A 20,083-nucleotide genomic window follows, 5' to 3' on the forward strand; every position below is an offset into this window, starting at 1 on the left:
TGAGTGGACTGAGCAGGGGCAGAGAGCCTGGGGAGGGATTTATTCTCACCTGCCACCTGCCTCCTGGTCTTTATATACACATACACACCTTCCCTCCTAGGTGCGATGCTCAGATTATGACAGTGATGGTTCACATGACCTCATTGGTACCTTCCACACCAGCTTGGCCGAGCTGCAAGCAGTCCCAGTGAGTGCTGGCTCAGGGGTATTGAGGTGGGCCTAGGGGCTGCAGCTCCAGGAAGAGGGAGGGCAGAGCAGCTCCAATCATGGCTAATGCTCTAGAAGGTTCCTACTCTTAACTTTTCTTTCCTTACCAGGCTGAGTTTGAATGCATCCACCTTGAGAAACAGCAGAAAAAGAAAAGCTACAAGAACTCTGGGACTATCTGTGTCAAGATTTGTCAGGTGAGACAATAGCCCATGTGACTCAGTCTCTGACTTCTAAGCTCCATGACCCCAACTCCTTCACTCCAGCTATGACCCTGGTTTCATCTACAGGTAGAAACAGAATATTCATTCTTGGACTATGTGATGGGAGGCTGTCAAATCAATTTCACTGTAAGTTGCTTCATCAGGGGCAAGAGAACAGATCTGGGGCGCAAGATGGCCTTCAGTTCCCCTCCTCCCCTCCTCCCAGGTGGGCGTGGACTTCACAGGCTCCAATGGAGACCCTTCCTCACCTGATTCCCTGCACTACCTGAGCCCAACAGGGGTCAATGAGTACCTGACAGCACTGTGGAGTGTGGGCAGCGTGGTTCAGGACTATGATTCGTAAGTAACTTTGTCTCTTGCCCATCCCCACTCCCTGCAGATGCTTTAGCCTCTGGGCTCATGATCCTCTCACTGCTTCTTCCCCCATTCACCGTCTTCCCATAGGGACAAGCTGTTCCCAGCATTTGGATTTGGGGCCCAGGTACCCCCTGACTGGCAGGTGAGTGTTTTCTTCCCCTCACCTACTCCTGTTTTTTAGTTTTAGGATCCTGATTTTGGGGGATGTGGTAAACTTAACTGCTTGGCACCCAGCTTTATGAGGAGTTGTAGGGATGTATCCTTACAGGCATGTATATAACAAATGCTCAGGACTAAATACCTCCTGTATGTTGCTTGGTACATACCATAATGCCCTTTTTCTTAGCACAAAAGTGGTCATGGGAAACGTAGGGTGGATAGCTAATGGGAAGCAGCCGCATGGCACAGGGAGATCAGTTCGGTGCTTTGTGACCACCTAGAGGGGTGATATAGGGAGAGTGGTGGGAGGGAGGGAGACGCGAGAGGGAAGAGATATGGGAACATATGTATATGTATAACTGATTCACTTTGTTGTAAAGCAGAAACTAACACCATTGTAAAGCAATTATACTCCAATAAAGATGTTAAAAAAAAAAAAGTGGTCATGGGGAAAGAACCTCGTTTTTTTCTTGCCCTCAGGTCTCCCATGAATTTGCTTTGAACTTCAACCCTAATAACCCCTACTGTGCAGGTAAGTCCCCGATCCTCCAGCGTAAGGTATATCTGTCCATATCTAGAGAGGCAAGGGAGAACGGGGGTGGGGAGATAGACACCTGACTCCATTGGCCAGAGGAGTGGATTTTAGAGCTAGGCTTCTGGAGTCAAATCTTCATCCTGCCACTTGCTAATCATATGACTTGGGGCCAGTTGCTTAGCTTCTGTATGCTTTGGCTTCATAATAAGACTAAATATTATAGGATATTGAATATTTAAGAAGATGCATATAAAGTTTGAAGCAGTAAGCCTGGTACATACTAAGTGTTCTCTAAACTATGATAGCTGTTATATTATCATTATTATCTTTTCCTAGAAGCTCACAGGGCATCACTGGAAGCCTTGGTGCTTCTTTGCAGCTCTATTCAGGGTACTTTTTGCCCCACACTCTTTTGTCTAGAGAGGGCCAAACCCAGTGTTTCCCTAGCACCCACACAAGAGCAACAAGCTGAAGTGGAAAACTTGACCTGATCTGATCTGACCTGGGTTTTTATTTTTGACATGGGTTCAGACTTAGAGAAAAGTTGCAAGAATAGTTAACAGGGATTCAGGTCACTGGGGATCAGGGGTCAGGGCCTGGGTCACAGGGGCTGTTGTTTACCTTCATCCAGATTCCTCAGACATGGACATTTTACATTTGCTGTGTCATTCTCTCTCTCACTCAGATTTTCTCTCTTCCTCCTCTTTCTCTCTCTATATATACATTTTTTTTTCCAGAAATGTTTGAGAACTGTGGTGAATAATCCCTGCCCCAAGTTTGCCTCCATGGCCCCATCAACTTTGCACTCATCATCATCCGCATGGCCCTTTATTCCTGAATACCTCAGTATTCCCTAAAATCAAAGACATTCTCTTATATAACCACAGTGCAATTCTCAAAATCAGGAAATTAACATCAATACAATACTATTACCCAATCTATAAAATTTATTCAAAATTTTCCAGTTGTCTTCTCTTTTATAGCAAAAGAAAATCTTGGATCACACATTTCATTCAGTTATATTCCAGAGTTCTTCATGTCTTTCATAATATTGACATTTTTTAAGATTAAAGGCCAGATCACTTGTAGAATGTCCTTCAGTTTGGGTTTACCTGATATTTCCTCATAATTAGATTCAAATTATGCATTTTTGGCGGGAATACCACAGAAGCCATGCTGTGTGTTCAGGAGGCACATGATGTTGATTTATCCTCTTACCAGTCGTATTAACTTTGATCACTTGGTTAAGGTAGAGTCTACCAGGTTTCTGTACTATACAAGTACTGTTTTTTTCTTTATATGTAATTTTAAAAAATTCTTTTTATGAAGTATAGTTGACTTACAATGTTGTGTTAGTTTCCGGTGTACAGCAAAGTGATTCAGTGTGTGTGTGTGTGTGTGTGTGTGTGTGTATATATATATATATATATATAAATAAATTCAGTTTATACACACACACACACATACCTTTCTCATATTCTTTTCCATTATGGTTTATTACAGGATATTGAATATAGTTTCCTGTGTTACACAGTAGGACCTTGTTGTTTATCTGTTTTATGTATAGTAATTTCTGTCTGCTAATGCCATACTGCTGATTGATCCCTCCCCTATCCCCTATCCCCTTTCCCCTTTGTTAACCATAAATTAGTTTTCTATGTCTATGGGTCTGTTTCTGTTTTGTACACAAGTTCATTTGTATCATATTTTTAAATATTTCACTTTATTTATTTGGTTGTTCTGGGTCTTAGTTGTGGCATGCGAACTCTTAGTTGCGGCATGCATGTGGGATCTAGTTCCCTGACCAGGGATTGAACCCAGGCCCCCTGCATTGGGAGCTCAGAGTCTTAACCACTGTGCCACCAGGGAAGTCCCTGTATCATATTTTAGATTCCACATGTGAGTGGTATCATATGGTATTTGTCTTTCTCTTTCTGACTGACTTAGTGTGATAATCTCTAGGTCCATCCATGTTGCTGCAAATGGCAATATTTCACTCCTTTTTATGGCTGAGTAGTATTCCACTGTGTGTGTGTGTGTGTGTGTGTGTGTGTGTGTGTGTAAATTCTAATTTTTAATTTTTGGCCATGCTGCATGGCATGTGGGATCTTAGTTCCCTGACCAGGGGTCAAACCCATGGCCCCTGCAGAGGAAGCACAGAGTCCTAACCACTGGACCACCAGGGAATTCCGTGCATTTCTCTAATAATTAGCAATGTTGAGCATCTTTTCATGTGCCTCATTTCTCTAATAATTAGCAATGTTGAGCATCTTTTCATGTGCCTATTGGCCATCTGTATGTCTTCTTTTTTTTTTTTTTTTTTTTTTAATAAATGTATCTATTTTTATTTTTGGCTGCATTGGATCTTCATTGCTACATGTGGGCTTTCTCCAATTGTGGCAAGCAAGGGCTACTCTTCGTTGTGGTACACGGGCTTCTCATTGCGGTGGCTTCTCTTGTTGTGGAGCACGGGCTCTAGGCGTGCAGACTTCAGTAGTTGTGGCTCGTGGGCTCTAGAGCACAGGCTCAGTAGTTGTGGCACACAGGCTTAGTTGCTCCACGGCATGTGGGATCTTCCCGGACTAGGGGTCAAACCCATGTCCCCTGCATTGGTAGGCGGATTCTTAACCACTGTGCCACCAGGGAAGTCCCTGTATGTCTTCTTTAAAGAAGTGTCTGTTTAGGTCTTTTGCCCATTTTTCGATTGGGTTGTTTTTTTGTTATTGAGCTGTATGAACTGTTTGTATATTTTAGAGATTAATCCCTTGTCAGTCGCATCATTTCCAAATATTTTCTTGCAGTCTGTTGGTTGTCTTTTCGTTTTGTTTATGGTTTCCTTTGCTGTACAGAAGCTTGTAAGTTTGATTAGGTCTCATTTGTTTATTTTTGCTTTTATTTCTATTTCCTTGGGAGACTGATCTAAGAAAACATTGGTACAATTTATGTCAGAGAATGTTTTGCCTATGTTCTCTTTTAGGAGTTTTATAGTGTCCTGTCTTATATTTAAGTCTTTAAGCCATTTTTAGTTTATTTTTGTGTATGGTGTGAGGGAGTGTTCTAACTTCATTGGTTTGCATGCGGCCATCCAGCTTTCCCAACAGCACTTACTGAAGAGATTGTCTTTTCTCCATTGTATATTCTTGCCTCCTTTATCAAAGGTAATTGACCATAGGTGTGTGGGTCTGTTTTTTTCCTTTTAATTAATAATTAATAAGAATCCTTTGGGAGGATATTTTGAGGCTGTATAAATATCCAGTCACTCATAATTTTTACCCTCTAGTTTTAGAATCCATTGATGATCCTTACCTGAATCAGTTATCTCTGATTGTCAAATAATTTTATAATTTCTCCTTCTACATTTATTAAGGAAGAACTTTTCCTTCTCTCCCGTTATTTAATATCTGTGTATTCTTATGTTATTAAATGGGTTATAATTCATTATTTTATTAAGTGGGTTATAATCTGATGCTCTCAGCACGCCTAGATTTGTTCAGGGGATTCCCCCTAATCTGGGTTTTAATTTGAGCTGTGATTTAGGGCATGTGCCTTTCCTCTCTTTGGCCTTAATTTTCTCATCTGTAGGAGAGGGTTAAGAACTGTGGCTACAGGGGTGATTGAATGAAATGCACCCAGGTTCCTAAATCTCCTTGGCCAGTATAGAGTGATGTCAGGACTCGCTGAACCCTGAGAGGCCCAGTATTTTATGGTATTCTTTGCCTTTCTTCTCTAGGCATCCAGGGCATTGTGGATGCTTACCGCCAGGCCCTGCCCCAAGTTCGGCTCTATGGCCCCACCAACTTTGCACCCATCATCAACCATGTAGCTAGGTTTGCAGCCCAGGCTGCACATCAGAGGACGGCCTCGGTGAGGGTCATGGGAGGTAGTGGGTGTGGGGAGGGGGGACTTGCTCAGGGGCTCCTTTGAGGGCTATGTAACAGGAGACTTCTTTTCAGTGTGGGAATATGTGGCTGGGATGTTTAGAGGGTCTGCCTCAGTATATGAATGGACTTGCCCTTAGCAATACTTCGTGCTGTTGCTGCTGACCGATGGTGCTGTGACAGATGTGGAGGCCACACGTGAGGCTGTGGTTCGTGCCTCCTACCTGCCCATGTCAGTGATCATCGTGGGTGTGGGTGGTGCTGACTTCGAGGCCATGGAGCAGCTGGACGCTGATGGTGGACCGCTGCGTACACGCTCTGGGGAGGCAGCTGCTCGTGATATAGTGCAGTTTGTGCCCTACCGCCGCTTCCAGAATGTGAGTAGGGACAAGCTTGGGGACAGAATAGATCTGGGAGTTTAGCCTTCCATCTCTCCCTGATATGAGTGGGGATACTTACCCTTTCATCTGAGCCTGGGGCAGGGTTGGGTGTTGGATTTTGTATCCTTTCTGGGGTATGAAATGTAGACCTGGGGAAGCTGTCATGGGTCATCACTGAACTTGCCCCTCTTCTCCTTGGCAGGCCCCTCGAGAGGCACTGGCGCAGACTGTACTTGCAGAAGTACCCACGCAACTGGTCTCCTACTTCAAGGCCCAAGGTTGGGCCCCATTCAAACCACTTCCACCTGCAGCCAAGGGCCCTGCACAGGTCCCTCAGGCCTAGATTCCCTTGGAGGGGTAGACTGTGGCCAGTCCTCAGTCCTGTGTTCCTAAGGTCCCCCAACCCTGAACACACATTCCCTAGTGCTAGCATTTTATGTTTTATACTTTGTGCTTACTTTTATACTTTCTATAGCCACTCTTGATCTCACCTGCTTGTCCCTGGAGCCTCTCATTCAATAAAGATCAATGAAGACCACACTTTGCTACCACTCTGTGTTTCTGGGTGGGAATCTGCTATTAGCCATGTTTACTTCTCCTCTCTGAGCTTATCTGTTGACCTTAGGGATTGTTGAGTGAAGGATTCATCTTATATAATAAATAGCCCCACTCAAAGAAATTGGGTATTCCTGGCCACATATCTAGAGACACTGACTCTGTTTTTGAAAATGCAAAGACTGAATGTAAGCCAAGCACCTAGCCTGCCCTGCCTCAGAGCAGAGCTGAGCGGTGAACACAGACAAGATGGAAAGTGCTAGGGGAGAGTTTTAAGATGGAGCAGGGGCTATGCTAGACTTCCTGGAGGGATGGAGCAGTGGTGGTTCTAGTCCTAAAAATAGGCTATAAGCCTGAATTTTTTTTATTATTATTATTTGTTTTTGCGGTACTCGGACCTCTCACTGTTGGGGCCCCTCCCGTTGCACAGCACAGGCTCTGGACGCACAGGCCCAGCGGCCATGGCTCACGGGCCCAGCGCTCCGTGGCATGTGGGATCCTCCCAGACTGGGGCACGAACCCACGTCCCCCGCATCGGCAGGCTGACTCTCAACCACTGCGCCACCAGGGAAGCCCCCAAGCCTGAATTTTTTAATAGCTAATTTTTTTTCTTACTAGAAAATAAATATGTATATTCATTATAGGAAAAAATAAATATCACCCAAACTCCTATGTCCCAATAAAATATTTGGTGCATATTTTTAAATACTTTATGCATATTTTGAGTGATACATGTTTTTTGTTTTACAAAATTGGGATCATACCATACATACTATTTTAGTATGCTTTAAATGTTTTTTAAATGTGTGCTAGTTAGTACAAAATTATTTCAAATATAAATGTTGTATAAAATAGATTATGGAGCAGGGTGTATTTTCTAGGTCTGACAGATTTTTCCCTAAACAGATACTATACTGTTTGCACTTTGTTTTTATTATATTTTGGGTATTTTATCCATTAGAACTTATTGCTGACCTCATTTTTTCTAATGTTTATGTATTACTCTGTGTACGAGTGTACTATAGCTTATTTAGCCAATCCCTAATTTATGAAGATTTTGGGTCCCTTCTAGTTTTCTTCTGTTATAACAAACAGTGCTGTAAGGAATATCCTTCTACATTTATCTGTGCATTTACAGGAATGTTTCTGAAGGATTTATTCCTACAAGTGAAAATGCTCAATCAAAAGATAGGAATAGGGCTTCCCTGGTGGCGCAGTGGTTAAGAATCCTCCTGCCAATACAAGGGACACGGGTTCTAGCCCTGGTCTGGGAAGATCCCACATGCTGCAAGAGAAGCCACTGCAGTGGGAAGCCTTCGTACCGTGACAGAGTAGCCCCCGCTCACTGCAACTAGAGAAAGTCTGCGTGCAGCAATGAAGACCCAACACAGCCAAAAATAAATAAAATTTTTGAAAAAAAAAAAAAGATAGGAATAGTTAACATTTTAATAGATATTGTAAATTGCCTTTCATAACAATTTTTTACCCAATTTGTTAATCTTGACAGGCAAAAAAATCTCATTTTTAGTTTGAATTTATTTATGAAGGCTAGGTATCATTTTATATGTTTATTTGTCGATTGTATTTCTTCTGACTGAACAGCCTTTTTATAGATTGTTGTTGTCCTTATAGCCCTTATTCTGTTACAGTTATTCAGTTATTAATGTTGAAAATATTTCCTCCAAGGCTATTGTCTTTTCAGTTATAGTATCTTTTGGTCTATGTAACTCTTACCAACCTAGCTTGCTTTTTAAGAAATTATCCATATATCATTATTTACTTTTCATGACAGTAAACATTTCCTTATATTACCATTTCTATTGTCTCCGTATTATTTTTGTAGTGTACTTCTTAGATACTACTTCTAGTTTTTTCCTTCATAAACAGTATGATGGACATCCTTAAAGTATTAACTTAGATTATATCTAGGTATCCTTTGGATCCATGCTTAGAAGTGGAATTGCAGTGATTTAAAAGTATTAAAAAATTTAAGGCTTTGGTACTTACTATGAAGTTGCCCTCTAGAAAAGCTGTATTAGTTCACAAGTTAGAAAACCTTAGGCTTTAAGAGTAATAACCCCAAAATTTAAACAGATGGATGCATGTTCTACTCCCCCCACATACTCATGCATTCCACTTTCTAGAGGTGTAACCACTGTTAATAGTCTATATATTCTTCCAAAACATGAACACACTACAAAGGATCCTAACAGTCAAGATGTTGCATGTTTCTTTGTTCACACTTGTTCCCCTTTTCTCCTCTGGCCTGGGTAGAACTCATTAACCCTTTAATGTCCGTCTCCTCCCTCTTTTTCCCTCCAATTCCACTTTTGACCCTTAGAGTGAAGAGTTCTTGGATCAGTCAATGAATTCTCCTGTTTTCTGGAGCATCGTCTCTCCCCTGTCAGGCTCCTTGAGGGCAGGGACTGGTAAATACTAGACCACCTGTACTGTGCCTAGCATAGTTGGGCACTCAGGTCCCAGTAAAGACAACCTGAGTAAAGGCGACCATGCCTGCATCAACTCTGACTCAGATGCTTCCTAGAGGTTCTCAAGTCTCCCTAGTTTCGACCTGAAGGGGTAGTTAGTTCCTCCTCCACCTGCACCTAGCAAGAGTTGGGGTGAGAATTGAGGTGCACAAGCATGGCTTCATGCTGACTGGCAGCTCTGCAAGAGGATGGTAGGCTTGGGGTCCTGCTGTGTTTCAGCTCTTCGTTAGCCGTATGACCTTGAGCAACTTTCCTGACCTGAGTGGCTTCTGTCTCTGTGGTTGTGAAGATTAGTTAGGGTAAGGCATATAACATACAGAGTACTGTCTTGTGCACATGGTAAACACTCCATAAACATCATCTACTGCTGCTACTGTATTGATGTGGACTTCTCAAAGAGGGCATTTTGGTAGACCCCCCAACCATGTTTATATACCAAAGGCAACTAGAGCGCCGCACACCCCCCTTCCTGCAAGATACCTCCCAGCACTGATCGAGCTGCTTTCAGCACAGACCTCCACTCTACTCCAACAATCAGCATGTTTAATGGGCCCCCCCTGTGGCACTGTCCCCTGACCCCTCTGAGGTTTGAATGCCATGGGCTCGGACTCGATACAAGCATGTGAAATGGGGGTGGCCCCAGTTGCTTAGAATCTGGATCTTCACCTTGGGAAAGGCAGCTGGGGGGTCATTCTGGGGAGACAAATGGATCATGCCAAGGCCCGGTCTCCCAAGGGCTGCCTTCCTCCCCAATCTTCCTTCACTGTGAGACAAACATACCTCTAGGTGGAAAGTCTGAATCTCAGATTTCTCCACATCGAAGGTGAATTTCCCCAAGAAAACTTCAGTCTCATCATCAACCTGGAGGCCCTAGTAAGTGAAGAACGAGTGGAGAAACAGTGAGGCACAGGTGGAGGAGGGAGAGAGTAACTTTGTTTAGCACCTACTCTGTGTTCAGTATCTGTAATGCATAGTCTCATTTATTTTTTGGTGTTAGGGTAGTATAGTGTGGAATGTGGGCTCAAAGAAATTGAGTTGCAAATTTTAGTTCGGACACTTGCACTTCATAGGTTGTTGTGTGGATGCAAGGATATATAATCCATGTAAAGTACTCTGCACAGAGTAAGCACCCAATAAACCATAACTAATATTTGAATATTATAACCTACAGCAGCCTTGAGAGGCAAGTGGTAGTATCTCCATTTTATTGATGAGTGAGCAAAAAGACTCAGTAGTCTCAGTTTTCATGACTGCCTTGTGCTCTCTAGGCAAAAATCCCCCACCTCCTTGGCCTCAGCCCCACTTACATAGACTGTGAAGTCACGTGGGGCGCTCTGGGCACCCCGGGTGTGTGCCACACTGGGCGGTGGATGCTGCAGAGTGATGTCGCTCAGCTGCACACGACCCGGCAACTGGATCACCACCTGGCCCTGGTCGCCCTCAAAAGCCCAGCAATTCCCAGGGAACACATCTGGCTGCATGCGGGCGGACAGACATACAGCCCATCAGAACCACAGGACAGGTTGACCCCAGCATGGGCCCCGCCCAGTCCTCCACCCCCAGCCCGGTGTCCACCCAGGGCCCCAGTACCTAGCAGGGCCAGGTCTCTCCAGTATCACATTGTCCTTGGCCTCACCCAGAGCCTCACCCCAGACAAGCCAGGCCCTGCCTCCAGGACTTCTGCCCAGCAGGGCCCCGCCTGGCGCCACGACCTCAGTTCAGTCAGGTCCCACCCCAAGGGAGCTGCGGGGCTCCTTTCCCCAAAGTCCCGCCCCAGGTCCTGTTCTGGGATCTAGGTTCCAGGCGCACCTCCAGGATAACCGTGGGCGGTCGCGCATAGTTCCAGAAGCTGAAGTGATTCCAGAAGTAGGCAGTGTTCGCATCCTCATAGTCGGGGGACGTCTTCTCTAGGTCGATGGAGGCTCCTGGAGCAGGGAGAAGCAACCACTCAGGGGCTCCTAGGCCTGACCAACAGCTGGGGCACGGTCTGTCTGAGGTTGGTCTCCTGGAGCCGGTCATGTGCATAGTTCTGTCGGTGTCCCTGAGTCTCAGTCTCTCAGTGTCTCTGGGTCTTACCCACAGAGCTCAGCGCATAGTCGGGTTTCCGCACAAAGTCCTCACTCAGCCTCTGGAATACGAGTTTGGCCACTCTCTGAAAAGAGAGAGGGCGGGGCCTGGAGGGGCGGGGCTTGCGGACAGCTTTTATAGTGGGGCAGAGTTCTCTGGGCATAGACTTTGTGGGCCCCGGGAGAAATTCCAAAGGTGGGGCTCTAGGCAGGGCCTTAAGGCTCAGGACCCAGGGAGCGGAGCTGCAAGGTGGGCTGGGACTGTGCAATGGGCAGAGCCACGGGGCCAGGCTCCTGGGGCTGGAGCTCCTGGACCTGGTTCTGAGAACAGGATGAGCCTGCGGGTCTCACCTCGCTGTTGGCTGCGCGAACGCTGGACACCTCCTTGTGGAGTTTAACCAGCTCAGCCCGGAGCTGCTGCAGCTGCTGCCCCTGGGAAAGCACACGCTCGTGGTATTCGCTGCAGGCAGAAGGTTGGCACGGTGCAGTTGGCTCCCTGTCCCCCTGGACACTTCAGCACCTTTGAGGCCCCCAACTCCCCACCCCAGGTGCCCTCTCTCACCTTAGAGTCAGCATCTCCTTAGGTTCCTGTTGGAGGGAGAAGGGAGGGACAAAATACAGTGCGGCTGAGCTCCCACCCACCTCTGTTCCCACTTCAGTGTGGGAGGCCAGACTCAAAGGGCCTTGCTTCTGAGGACTGCCAACCCCTGCCCCCCTGCCCTGACCTTCCAGGACCTCTCAGAGACAGACCCTCAAGCACCACCTCTGGGCACAATCCCTCAGAAATCTCCTGTTTATATCCAGCCTTTCCTTAGGGTTATAGCTTCCAGCACTGCCCCGCTCCCAGTGGCCCAGGGGACTCCACACAACCTCCAGGTTCACAGCCTGCCAACCACCCACCCTGGGACAGTCTCCCCGACTCACATTCTCCAAAGGAGGGCCCAGGTACAGGAGCCCCCACCAGAGTGCTGGAGAAAGAGGGGGCTGGTCTCAGGGGAAGGGAAGGGAGAGGGTTTCCCTGGCATAAAGGGGACAGTGGAGAGAGAAGAGGCTTGAAGGGGCTGAGTCTGAGGGGCCACTAGAAGGCTCTGAAGGGGACTGTGAGGGGCTGTGAGCCTCTAAAGAGACTGAGTGGGCTGAAGGATACAGGAGAAAATGTGCCAGGTTTGCCTCCAAAGCAGCCAGGGCTGAGGCCCTAGGGAATTCACCGCCCTCTCACCTGCCAAAAAGAGGCTCAGCAGTGACACAGCCGTGAGCAGGAAGCGGATGGAACAGACCTCCCTGAAGAACAGGAGGGACGCTGAGGCCCCGATACCCTAGCGAACCCCACAGACCCCACCCCAGTGTCCTAGACCCAGCTCCTGTGAACACAGGTGTGAATCGGCTCAAGCCTCAGCCGGGTCTGGCCCTGCTCCCCACCCCCTCAAGGAGCAGCCCCTGGGGCTCCCCTTTCCCTCCCTCTGACCTGTACACACTGACCAGCACACCTCCTACCAGGGATAACAACACGCTCAGCACCTGGAAGAGTGGGCCTGAGGAGAAGAGAGGGGGCTCAGAGAAGGGACTAGGCTTAGGGAACGGGAGAGGTGAGGGGCTCACAGAGCGTGGTGTTCGAGGTTCAGAAGGGGCTTAGGAAGGGGGTTTGGGGAAAGGGGCTCAGAAACAGCGGTGTGGGCTAGGAGAATTAGTTGCGGGCAAGGAGAATGAGTTGGATTCTCATTCTCTGAGAAGATGGATCGGGCTCAGAGAAAGGGCTGGAGAATCAGACACGGGCCAGGGGCTCAGAACTGAAAACAGGGCTCCAAAGGTGAGAAATGGAATTAGGAGAGGGGGGGCCAGAGGGGATCTGGGCTGGCCCGGCCCGTACTCAGGAAGCTCTTGGACACTCGCGGGGTAGGTATCTCCTGCCTCAGATCCAGAGTCGAGAGAAGGTCGAGCTGCTCCTCAGGGACACCGGGAGAGCCAGCCGGTTCTGCGGGAGCCCAAGGGTCTCCATTGGGGCCTTGCGCACCGCAGGCCCGCTGTTTCCCCGGCACCTGGCCGCAGGTTCCCCAGCCCAGAAGCAGAGCAGCCTCAGAGGTTTTGGTCCCACCGCAGGGTCTCTCGCAGCACTCTTAGGCCCCGCGCCCGGAAAGCTCAGTCAAGCCGTGGTCCCACCTCTCAAACGGTGACCCCGCCCCCAGCCTTAGGTCTTGATACGGCCCTATTTCCCTGGTAGCCACTCATGCTAACACCGAGGCCGCGCCTCCTCAGTGGTGCCCAATCACAGGACTTTCCCCGCCCCTCCCCCGGCCCGTCCACCACACCGAGGCCCTCCCTTGGGACATCTTATCTAGTGCCTCCTCTTTTCACCCTACAGGTCCCGCCCCTTAGGAGGCGCCCAGGTAGTTTTATCCCGCTTCCGCGCCAAGCCCCACCCCTTAGGCCCCACCTACTCCCTCCTCTCACCCGGGTTCGACCCCGCCCTTACCCGAGGCCCCGCCCCTCACGGTTGCCGCGCCACAGGCGGTAGGCCCATTGTGGCTCCGAGGCCCCGGCTTCAGCCGAGAACTTTCAGCCCTTGTGGTTCTTCCGGGCACTCCCGCGCTCAAGGCGGGCTCACCGCAGCTAGAGCCCCGGGCTCTTCTACCCTCGGGCTCCCCGGGCTCCGGCCCAGCTGACTGGTGCCCGCAGCTGTCCTCCGAGGTGACGCTCACAGAGCTGTTGCTGTTGTCGCTATAGAAGTTGGGCGTGTGCTTGTGCGGGAACGCGGCAGAGCCCGGGCGGGGGCTTCGCCGCATCCTGACCCCGGGCTGCCCCCCTCACGGACGCCAATGTCACTGCCTGAGCCTCCAAGGCCCTCGGCCCTCCCTCAGCAGGTGCGCGCCGCCGGGAACCCAAGGGACTCTGCGTGCAGCCGGCGTGCCCCGCGGCCTGACCCAACCCTCTTCCCTATATCTGGGCCTGGCTGCTGACTTCATAGAGGAGACCAGGGTCTCCGCCGAACGCTCTGGTGTGGCGTCACAGAGCTAGTCGTGACGTCACTGGGGAGCCTTGGCAGTTTCTCTTATTCTTTCCCAGGTTAAAGCAAGCAATGACATCACAGCACTTCCCAGAACACCCCGTCCAAAACTACACTCTGCGTAAAAGAATTTCTATCCCCCTTCCTGCTTTGTTTTTCTCCTTAGCACTTATTACTGACATGCTATGTGTTTTCTTTTTTTCTCTCCCTCCCTCCCTCCCTCCCTCCCTCCCTCTCTCTCTCTCTCTCTCTCTCTCTCTCTCTCTCTCCCTCCTTTCTTTTTGTGAAGGCAGGGATTTTTGTTTTGTTCACTACTGTATCCTCCAGCGCCTGCCTAGATAGGCCTAGCATGTGGTAGGTGCTCAAATATCTGTGAACGAATAAATGTTAAGGAGCAAGGGATCACCCACAGCACTTCTCAATAAGTTCTTTTTAGTTTCTTAGTCTCTTTTGCTCTACAACCCTTCAGGCCCCTCCTCTCATCCTAGTCATTAGGCCAGAGAACTCTGACCTCAGGGGTCTGTGGGTTCCTCTCCCAGACACATATTCACCAGGGGTCTGTGGGGTGAGAATTCAGTACCCACCAATCTCCATATCCACACTCAGACCATCTGAATCACCTAGAAGGGAATGAGGAATCACACATGATCACAGCCAAGAGACCAGATGTTCCCAAACTCCTGCTGTGTAACAGGATAGTACCAGTGCAGCTTATAGACATTCAGGTTCCCAGGCACACCTTGAGATATTACTTTAGCATTTCTAGAGTGGGTGCAGGAATGTTCATGTATATTTTTTTTAAGATTTATTTATTATTTATATATTTTATTTATTTTTGGCTGTGTCAGGTCTCAGTTGTGGCACTCAGGCTCTTCCTTGCGGTGTGTGGGCTCCCCTCTAGTTGTGGCACGAGGGTTTTCTCTAGTTGAGGCATGCGAGCTCAGTAGTTGTGGCATGCGGGCTTAATTGCCTGGAGGCATGTGGGATCTTAGTTCCCCGACCAGGCACTGAACCCACGTCCCCTGCATTGTAGGGCGGATTCTTTACCACTGGACCACCAGGGAAGTCCCAGAATGTGCATTTTTAAAATAAATTATTTATTTATTTATTTTTGGCTGCGTTGGGTCTTTATTGCTGCACGCGGGCTTTCTTTTTTCTAGTTGCAGTGAGCGGGGGCTACTCTTCATTGCGGTGCGCAGGCCTCTCATTGCGGTGGCTTCTCATCGCGGAGCACAGGATATAGGTGCGTGCAGGCTTCAGTAGTTGTGGCATGTGGGCTCAGTAGTTGTGGCAAACGGGCTCTAGAGAGCAGGCTCAGTAGTTGTGGTGCACAGGCTTAGTTGCTCTGCGGCATGTGGGATCTTCCTAGACCAGGGCTCGAACCCGTGTCCCCTGCATTGGCAGGCAGATTCTTAACCACTACGTCACCAGGGAAGCCCAAAGTGTGCATTTTTAACAATCACATGTGTGATCCTGATTAGTGACCATACTTTGAAAAGCAGTGCAGTTCATCCTGTGCATATTACACAGCTAGGCAAATAGGTCCAGAGAGGGGAAAGGATTTTCCTGAGACCAAAGATTAGAATTCCAAAATCCTGCCCTGGAGTTCAGTACTCACCAGTAAACCCCAAGTGAAGGACCTCTAGCTTTTGATTAAGAAGTGTTTTGAACACCTGCTATGTACAAGCTAGGGACACACATTCAATCACTCATTAATTCAATAAATGTGTTGAGTGCCTCCATGCTAATGCTGGGAGCTAGGGTATTCATTTATTAATACATCCATTCAGGCAGTGTTTTGAGGGCTTGCAATGTGCCAGACCCTGAGCTGGGCATTGAGGACAGTGAGGTGAACAAGGAGCAACATGAGGTCCCATGTCCTTGAGTCCTCACAGGCTAGCAGAGACCAACCTGGGGTCTGGCCCTCTCCCCTTGCCTCCATCCCCACCCTGTCACAGCTCCCACCCTACAAGGAGGCAGGAAGGAGGATGAAGCTCGTGCAGGCAGGGAGGACTGAGCTGACCACAGGGACCTTACCCCTATCTCTCTGTCTTCCCACTTCCTCCCTACCCGTGACCCCCAGGCCTGCTGATTTTGTGTTTGACTAAAGGGCAGGGATTGCTGAACCTGCTGGGTGAGTCCAGGGAGTCAGAGGCGATTCAGGTGGGTGGGCAAGTGGGCAGGAGGGCAAGCAGGCAGAGGCAGAGCCAATGGCCCTGGGACAATGGCTCTGACCGTGTGTGTGCGGTGACTGAGAGGGCTGCCGGGCACCCATGACCAACAAGTGAGGCTCAGCTTTCGAGGTGAGGTTTGAAGGGGTGCTCTGAGAAGTTTTGGAACTGGGGAGCTCCAGTTCCTCCATTCCCCAGGCCCCCCACCCCATCCCTAGGCATCTCTACAGCCTGTCCCCTTTCTCCCGAAGCCCAATGTCTCCAACTCTCTGCTTCCTTCCCTCCCTATCTTCCATGTCTCTTTAAGGGTGAGTCCAGGGAAATTAGACCCTGGGCCAAGGGTGAATGGAGGGATGATGTTTTGTGTCTGGGGGGAGGAGCTGATAAATGACTAGATTCAATTCTGAGCAGGTTTTATCCAGAAAACAAGGAGAATTCACTGTGGTCAAGAAACAAATATCGGTGAGGTCAGTGGGGTTGGATTCTGGATGGGGAGAAGCTGATCAGTGCCCCATCTGAGTCCATCCTGGGTTTGGGAGGTTTATTCCTGGCTTTGGGAGGTATAGTCTCAGGAGGTGGGGTTGATTTCCAGCTAGAGAGGTTAGACTCAGTTTGGGCAAGTCAGAATCAAGACAGGGGGAGGGGATTAGTTCTTGATTAGTAGTTAGCCCCAGATCAGCCCTAGTTTGGGAGAGTTGGTTCCAGGTTTAGGAGATCAGTCATAGAGTTAGCTCTCAGTTTTTAGGGTTGGCTCCTATTTCAGGCTTGGGAATAGGCTCTGGATTAGGGAGTCAGTGTCAGCCCAGCATTGGGTGTCACAAGGTTCCTCCTATTCCCAGCTGTTCCGTTGGCCACACTATGGGGCTCCACTGGCTGGGAGTGACTGTCTGTACAGGTGGTCAACTGCAGCCGTGTGTTCAGCCCCAAGTGAGCAGGCCTGGGGAGCCAAGGATGCAAGTAGAGGTAGAGGGTGGCTTGCAACCATTCTCCTGGGTCATTCTTCTGCTTCATGCCACACCCCCAGGTCTCTGGGGACGCTGGTGATCTCCCTGCAGCAGCTACAGACTGCAGGGCATTTGGTGCTTCAGGAGGCCCTAGTGGATGAGAATCTGCACGTGTCCCTGGTGAGTTCCGTCAGCCCCCAGCCTGCCACCCCCAAGCCTGAGAGTCCCCCTAGATAGAGGGTTCCGTTTGTCCGAGGGGAAAACACAGACCCAGACAGGAGTGGTAACAAGGCCCCTGAGACAGGGCGCCTTTCATTACAGCCCCCAGGCCAAGATTCCGGCTCAGCACCGAGGGCCAGGGTTGTGTGGCAAGGGGAGAAGATAAGGAGCTCCGTGCTGCTCCCTGACCCTGTACCAGGCATAGCTCCTGTGGGGGACGAAGATGAACCTGGCTGGATTTTCCTGGTGTTTCATGGAGGGGCAGTACAGCCTGGTAGAAATGAACCTGGGTTCAAATCTCGAGTCCACCACTTCCCAGCTGAGAACTTGGACAAGTTATTCAGCTTCTCTAGGCTGTTTCCTCACTTACCTTATGTGGAATTGTACAAAATGTCCAGCTTTTCATTCAGTCTGTTGTCATTTGCTGAGCTCTGATTATAAGCCTAGTGCAGTGCTGAGCAATGACGATTGAGTGGTGAACAAAACCAGATAAGGACTTGCCCTCTTAGAGCTCCGTATCTGAAGAGAGAGGCAAACATTAAACAAATATTCACACAAATAAATGTAAAATTGCCACCGATGGGTGTTACAAAAGAGCTGGTAGGGGGCTGGGAGAATGTATAACAGAGGGATGTGACCTATTTGGGGTTCAGAAAAGGTTCCCTGAGGAAGTAATGTTTGAGCTTGGAATTGAAGGATATGATAGGAGATAAATAAGTGGGAGGAGAGAATGTTCCAGGAGGAAGAACCAGCATATGCAAAAGCCCAGTGCCCTGAAAGAGCATAACCAGGGTGCAGGGCAGGAGCAGACCCCATAAGGGATGGGGCTGGAAATGTTGGCAGGGACCAGATCACGCAGAGCTGTGAAAGCCACATTAATGGATTTCCAAGAGCGATGAGATAATTTGGAATTGTGTTGGCCCCCTTAAAGAGGTTACTTGCACCAGGTACGTTCTTGATAGCTTATGAGTACTCACTATTATTAATGATCATAGAGGAACCACAAGTCATCAGAGATGCAGGCCAGGAGGGTCTCTGTTTATAGGTGGAATAAAAGGCATTGTCTTTGGGCTTTTCTTAGCATCAGGGTAGTTTGAGGGGCCCAAGGCCTACTGTGTATCTGGTTTTAGATCCAGGTGGAGCTTGACCTGAAGTACCAGCCCCCAGAGGGTGAAACTGGAGCCTGGGCAGAAGAGGACTTTGGAGCACCCATTCGGGACAGGTAACCCTCCCACCCACCTAACCAAGGCCCAGGCAGGCCTTGGTAAGGGAGAAGTGGCACCCAATTCCACTGTGGATCTGCTGGATATGGTGACCCTTGGACCCGTGCTGCCCAGGTTGTAGCTCTGTAGTCAGGCCTGGCCCTCTCCTGTCATTTCTCCTTCTCCCAGATCAGAGCTGATCATTCCCAATGTGGGCTTCCAGAAGCTGGAGTAAGTATGTGGGGATGACCTGGGATTACAGGGTCAGTCTTGGGATTGGGAGCCAGTGATGTGGGGTCAGTCCCTGGGTCTGGGATCAGTACTGGACCAATTCCAGGGTAAGAAGTCAGTCCTAGAATCAGGGGTCAATTCTGGAACTAGAGGTTTCCCAGGTTAGGGGTCAGACCAAGGGGCAGGGGTGGGTCCTAGAGTCGGGAAGTCAGAGATGGGTGCCCAGAGATGGGTGATAAGTCCAAGACATGTTCCTTGACGGCCTTTCCTGCCAGGCCTGGGGAGGCCCGGCTGGAGCGGTGGGCAGTGGCATTGGGCCTCAGGCTAGCTCGAGGAGTAGGTCAGCAGGACGATGGGGACAATGAGCTGGAGCTGGAGGATGAGCCTGATGTGGAGCTTTCTGGCATCGCGTTCAGCCCCCTCAAGAGGTAACTTGTACCCACTGAACACCTGCTCCCATTAGCCTACCAGTGTGTCAACCTCACTCGCTCATACATGCAGGCCCATGCCTGTCCACCCTCACAAACACATGGTCTCAGGGTATGGGTGAGGAGTGGATATTCTGGGGTCAAGGGTCATTCACTCCTAGGCATAGACACTGCTACATTCACACACAGTTACACTGGCTCACACATGGCTTCTGGAACCCATGAAAGTGATGAAATCCTGATGAGGGCAAGGAATTTTGCCTCCTTTGTTCACTGCACTGTTCCAGTGCCTAGAACAGTGTTGGTACATAGAAGGTGCTCAATCAATCTTTGTTGAATGAATGAATGGTTTTAGGGCTCCAGGAATGAGTCAAATTCTGTGTAGGACTGAGATGGAGGCAAGATAAGGCTAGAAGGACTCAGAATCCAAAAGTTCAGAGGGACAGAACTTACCGCCAGCACCAAGCAAGGGTGTGTGTGTGGAGGGCGGGGTGGAGGGGAAGAAGTGAAGTGAGAGCTGACTGTAAGCCTCTCCGCAGCTGAGCTCGGGGCCTGGCCCGCGGGGATCCCTTCCAGGTACCCAGGGCCCAGGACTTCCAGGTACCGCTCCCCCTCCAGGCCTGAACACTTGGGGGAATACCACCCGCCCTCCACACCCGTTCTTCCCTCTTACCGAGGCAGGCTTGGCTTTCCTTTTTCCTCCTTCCTCACCCTTTAGGTGGGGGTCACGGTGCTCGAGGCCCGGAAGCTGGTGGGAGTCAACATTAATCCCTATGTGGCCGTGCGCATTGGGGAGCAACGCCGAGTGTCCGCCACGCAGCGCGGGACAAATTGCCCCTTCTTCAGCGAAGTGGGTGCAACCAAGGAAGGGGGAGCCTGAGGGAAGGGCGGGACCCAGGATAAGAAATGTGTGGAGGGGGCGTGGCCTAGGTGGAAGCAAGCCTATTGGCGGGCCTGAAGCTAAGGGCTCTTTGCGGGAAAGGGTGCAAAGAGGTGTGGTCTCCGAGTTGGGGGCGGTGGTGGTGAGGAAGAGTGGG

The 20,083-nt window shown here is 49.4% G+C and overlaps 2 protein-coding genes and 1 pseudogene across 9 annotated transcripts in view; 2 read left to right on the plus strand and 1 right to left on the minus strand.

The window, feature by feature from the left end:
- The window catches only part of CPNE1 (copine 1), a 36,951-nt gene extending 30,671 nt beyond the window's left edge, over positions 1–6,280 (plus strand). For all 8 annotated transcript variants that reach the window (XM_059038002.2, XM_059037998.2, XM_059037997.2 and 5 more), the window contains 9 exons: positions 101–187; positions 318–404; positions 498–557; positions 637–770; positions 876–930; positions 1,428–1,479; positions 5,213–5,346; positions 5,501–5,737; positions 5,943–6,280. In XM_059038002.2, the coding sequence (XP_058893985.1) occupies positions 101–187; positions 318–404; positions 498–557; positions 637–770; positions 876–930; positions 1,428–1,479; positions 5,213–5,346; positions 5,501–5,737; positions 5,943–6,083 (987 nt within the window). In that variant the 3' untranslated portion in view covers positions 6,084–6,280. The remainder of the gene's footprint in view (positions 1–100; positions 188–317; positions 405–497; positions 558–636; positions 771–875; positions 931–1,427; positions 1,480–5,212; positions 5,347–5,500; positions 5,738–5,942) is intronic.
- A 3,027-nt stretch (positions 6,281–9,307) lies between these two features.
- Positions 9,308–13,646, minus strand: SPAG4 (sperm associated antigen 4). The gene is made up of 12 exons (XM_059038120.2): positions 13,321–13,646; positions 12,718–12,822; positions 12,316–12,382; positions 12,070–12,131; positions 11,775–11,818; positions 11,413–11,438; positions 11,202–11,310; positions 10,861–10,936; positions 10,594–10,709; positions 10,092–10,259; positions 9,565–9,654; positions 9,308–9,477 (listed from the first exon to the last, which is right to left on the minus strand). Exons 1-12 carry the CDS (start codon positions 13,628–13,630, stop codon positions 9,328–9,330), a joined length of 1,323 nt encoding a protein of 440 aa, XP_058894103.1. The 5' UTR covers positions 13,631–13,646; the 3' UTR covers positions 9,308–9,327.
- Positions 13,647–16,075: 2,429 nt separating this feature from the next.
- LOC131741055 (fer-1-like protein 4) overlaps positions 16,076–20,083 on the plus strand; it is a 46,097-nt pseudogene continuing 42,089 nt past the window's right edge.

Source organism: Kogia breviceps, chromosome 14, assembly GCF_026419965.1.
Source record: "Kogia breviceps isolate mKogBre1 chromosome 14, mKogBre1 haplotype 1, whole genome shotgun sequence".
In the NCBI taxonomy this organism is placed as follows: domain Eukaryota; kingdom Metazoa; phylum Chordata; class Mammalia; order Artiodactyla; family Physeteridae; genus Kogia; species Kogia breviceps.

Excerpts from the sequence above, each read along its gene's own strand:
- SPAG4 (XM_059038120.2), bottom strand. The coding sequence starts at position 13,630 with ATGCGGCGAAGCCCCCGCCCGGGCTCTGCCGCGTTCCCGCACAAGCAC. Across the intron at positions 10,937-11,201 it reads TTCGCGCAGCCAACAGCGAG|AGAGTGGCCAAACTCGTATT; the intron begins GTGAGACCCGCA and ends CTCTCTTTTCAG. Across the intron at positions 10,260-10,593 it reads CGCCCACGGTTATCCTGGAG|CCAGATGTGTTCCCTGGGAA; the intron begins GTGCGCCTGGAA and ends GCCCGCATGCAG.